Raw genomic sequence first — 4,350 nt, 5'->3', positions numbered from 1 at the left:
GTCAGCTATTGGATGGATCACAGGGCCCCCAATGGAGGAGCTAGAGAAAGTACCCAAGGAGCTAAAGGGATCTGCAATCCTATAGGTGGAAGAACCAGTACTCCCTCCCCCCCGCCCCCCCCCCCAGCTTGTGTCTGTAGCTGCATATGAATCAGAAGATGGCTTAGTCGGCCATCAGTGGAAAGAAAGGCCCCATTGGTCTTGCAAATTTTATATGCCTCAGTACAGGGGAACGCCAGAGCCAAGAAGTGGGAGTAGGTGTGTGGGGGAGTTGGTGGGGGAGCGTGTGGGGGGATTTTGGGATAACATTGGAAATGTAAATGAAATAAATACCCAATAAAATAAATAAATAAGTAAATAAATAAAGTTATTTAGACCTTGGGGATGAATAAGAATGTAGGGCTTACTAGTGATGTGTTTGTGTGTCAAATTGACAAGGGGTCAATTGTAGTGGCTAGTTTTGTGTCAACTTGACACAGCTGGAGTTATCACAGAAAAAGGAGCTTCAGTTGAGGAAATGCCCCTTGTGGGTGGGACCATCTCTGGACTGGCAGTCTTGGGTTCTATAAGAGAGCAGGCTGAGCAAGCCAGGGGAGGCAAGCCAGTACAGAACATCCCTCCATGGCCTCTGCATCAGCTCCTGCTTGAGTTCCAGTCCTGACTTCCTTTGGTGATNCACAGAAGTATGGAAGTGTAAACCGAATAAACCCTTTCCTCCCCAACTTGCTTCTTGGTCATGATGTTTGTGCAGGAATAGAAACCCTGACTAAGACATGAAGGCAGTGTGCCTTTGCCCTTCAAGAACTCTTCCACTTGAATATAAATCTGAAGTATTTATAAGTTTAATGTATACAGGCCACTTTATATTTCTCTTAAATATTGGAAATCCACATACTCTGTATGTTGTCAGAATTGCAAGAAAGAGTTTTTTACTAAATATTTGTTTAACTGTTGTAATTAAATTTGCTATTTCCTCTCTACTTTAGTTGACTTCACATGAAGGAGGTAGAAAGATAACTAATCTGAAAGAGAACTTTTAGGGAACAAATGCAGGAAATACACAGTTCCTACCACTGGGGATCCCGAGAGTCCTTCTGTTGCTGAGGCAGGGTGGATCCCTAGGAGTGTGTGGCCAAAGTTGGAACATGGGTTTAAGAAAATGTGTCACAGGTTGTATGAAATCTCTCAAACACATTCTGCAGATTAGCTATGAAGGGATTTATTGTGTTCTACAGGGGAAAGTTTGCTTTATAATTAGCTTAACAACAAGCTTTTGATAATTTTCTAATGATAATTAGGATTAAATTACAGTGTTTATTAAATGATATCCCTATTTGGAACCTGGGTTAATTTTTATAACTTTGTGGTTAATTTCATATAATCACAGTATGGGATAGCCACAAAAACATACACAAATGAAGTAGGATGTTTATGGCATGTGATGGAAAATGTTTCACATAAGTTTGCTTCTCCATTTGTAATGAGAAGAGCTCTGCAGACTGTGCACATGGCCACTGTTTGTATCTCCTAACATCTGGGGGAGGCAGATTTTCATTTTTTATCTTTTCAATAATTTTTATTCATTTTATATCGTGATCACAGCCCCCCTTCTCTCCTCCCTCTCCTACCCTTGCAAATCCCTCCTCCCATTCCTCCTCCTCCTCCTCCTCAGAGAAGGGGAACCCCCCCTTGGTTACCACCCAACCTTGGGACATCAAATCTCAGCAGAACTAGGCATATTCTCTCCCACTGAGGCCCATCTAGGTAGTCCCCCTTTCCAGCTCACTCAGTCCTTCCCCTCTCTTGTACAAGACTCCTTGTGCTCCACCTGATATTTGGCTGTAGGTCTCTGGATCTGTTTCTATCGTCTGCTGGGTGGAGCCCCTCACAAGACAGTCTTGCTAGGCTCCTGTCTGCAAACATAGCAAAGTATCATTAATAGTGTCAGGGGCTGTCTCTCTCCCATGGAATGGGTCCCATGTTGGGCCATTCCCTATTCCCTCAGTCTCTGCTCCATCTTTTTCCTTGCACATTTGTAGGTAGGACAAATTGGGAGTTTTATTTGTAAAGTTTCTCATTCTGCTGCTTTTAAGTAGTCCTCAGCATTTTACAGTACTGCCTTAATATTTGCCCTTTGCATACTTTTTGTGCTGATGTGATGATACTACATATTTTATTTGAAGTTTTCATTCTTAATGCTTGTGAATTTTTACACACTCGGGAGAATCATTTTAAATGAGTGATGAGTGTTGAGACATGTAAGTATCGTGTAAGTCTGTTAATACATGTATGAGCTAGTTGCATGTATTCTCTTTTCTAAGTAATACTGCAGGTTACCCAAGTTTACAGTGGAAGAGGTTCTTACAGTAGGATAAGAGATGAATTTTCTGAAGGAAAGCTTGTGACACCAAGGTGTTAAGTTCGATGTAGATTTTTTTGTTTTAACCTAGTGAATCTGAAGAGCTGCTCTCTAAAACTTTACCAGCATTAAGTGTTACCTTGTTTTCCTAACCTTGGCTAAGTTAATAGGTAAAAAATTTGTACCTTTTTTAATGTTTATAACTTTCCATTTATGGATTGTCATATTTTTCTGTATGATTAAAATAATAGACGTTTTATTAAATCTTGGTAGACCTTCATGTGGTTGAGTTCCGTCAGTGTTTCTGTCATTAGCATTCCTTGTCTTTTATGTGACTCTGCTAGAGGACATTTAGGAGATCAGAAAATGAATCCTATCAACTCCGACATTACCTTTGAGAACAGTCCTGCTCATGTGTTCCATAAGAACTGATGAAATGATTGTCATGATATCTTTGAAAACTCAAAAGAAACAGTTAGAAACCATTTCAAATTGTAAAATACTTACAAATGAGCTGTAGTAGATGAGGTCCCTCGTACCCCCAGAGCTCTCTGAAGACTGGTGGACGCTGTCAGAGGGCATCCTCAGTGGGTTAGCGCATTTGTAGAGGGTTTTCCCCCCTCCTACATATTTAGAAAATTCTGCTGCTTTCCATTGGTCGTGCAAACTTTATCTGCCTCAGTACAGGAACGCCAGGGCCAAGAAATGGGAGTGGATGGGTAGGGGAGTCGGGGGTAGGGTATGGGGGACTTTTGGGATAGCATTGGAAATGTAAATGAAGAAAATACCTAATAAAAAAAATTTTAAGTGTGATCTTTAGTTCTATATTTACTAGTATAAATTGGTTATTATTCAGTTGTTTAGTTACTGAAACTGTGCCAAAGTGACCATACATGCAACTGACTCACATCAAAAATAGAGTAGATAAAAAGTGCATGAGAATTATAATAATGATTACTGCTTAGTGGTTCCATCCTTATTTCTATAGCTTTTTATATATTACCCAGCATTGCGGTGCTATAGAGTACAGTGGGCTTCCATGATAGTACTTTGATTTTGAGGATGACAAAGCATGCACACAGCTGCAGCTGCTTTCTGACCTAAAGTGGATGGGTGCAAGGATAGACTTGAACCCAAGATAGTGGAGCCAAAGAGTCCTCTCACCTCTGCATACAACCTGGGATGTTAAGTAGTAGCCATATTTATTTCTGTAAGAATATAGTAGCCAATTTAACTTTGTTTTTCTTCTTTCCAAAGCCATATGAAGGACTAAGGCCCCAGGATCTTCGTAGGTTAAAAGATATGCTTATTGTGGAGACTGCAGACATGCTCCAGGCCCCTCTGTTTACTGCTGAAGCACTGCTTCGAGCTCACGGTAATGAGAAAAATGTCAAATGCCTCCGGTAACACCATGCCTTTTAAACTTCACAGTTAAATGTAGCTATATCTGTGTCTTAATGTACAAGGTCTTTCAGTATGAGCCTACGTAATTTCTGTGCACATGTTGCATTAACAGTCATTTATCATCCAATACTTTGTATTTGATGCATGCAGTGGCTGTAAATCAAGAAGAAATTAGACATTTCTTTGTTTGTTTTTACATTAGGCTACTGAGTAGTTTTTGCTGCAGTCATTCACATGTCAGATTGTAGTGGCTCAATTAAAATGTCTTATCAATTATATTTACTCAAAAGCTGTTTCTTACCATAAAATATGCAATATACTATCTCGTATCAGGCGTTTTGTTAATTTTTATTTATTCACTTTGAGGTATTTTTTTAATTCTTTCATTTATTTTGGTTTCTTGAGACATGGTTTCTCTTTGTAGCCCTGGCTGTCCTAGAACTCACTCTATAGACCAAGCTGGCCTCAAACTCATTGGTTCCCCATGCCTCCACCTCCACTTCCTCAGTGCTGGAATTAAAAGTATTGTTTTTGGGAGCCGGGCGTGGTGGCGCACGCCTTTAATCCCAGCACTCGGGAGGCAGAGG

At 40.3% G+C, this 4,350-nt stretch overlaps 1 protein-coding gene across 3 annotated transcripts in view; it reads left to right on the top strand.

The window, feature by feature from the left end:
* Ankib1 (ankyrin repeat and IBR domain containing 1) overlaps nt 1-4,350 on the top strand; it is a 102,047-nt gene that overhangs the window by 47,256 nt on the left and 50,441 nt on the right. For all 3 annotated transcript variants that reach the window (XM_021162020.2, XM_021162019.2, XM_029477841.1), the window contains exon 5: nt 3,617-3,734. In XM_021162020.2, the coding sequence (XP_021017679.1) occupies nt 3,617-3,734 (118 nt within the window). The remainder of the gene's footprint in view (nt 1-3,616; nt 3,735-4,350) is intronic.

Source organism: Mus caroli, chromosome 5 (genome assembly GCF_900094665.2).
Source record: "Mus caroli chromosome 5, CAROLI_EIJ_v1.1, whole genome shotgun sequence".
NCBI classification, from domain to species: Eukaryota; Metazoa; Chordata; class Mammalia; order Rodentia; family Muridae; genus Mus; species Mus caroli.
This window is presented reverse-complemented; position numbering and strand designations above follow the sequence as displayed.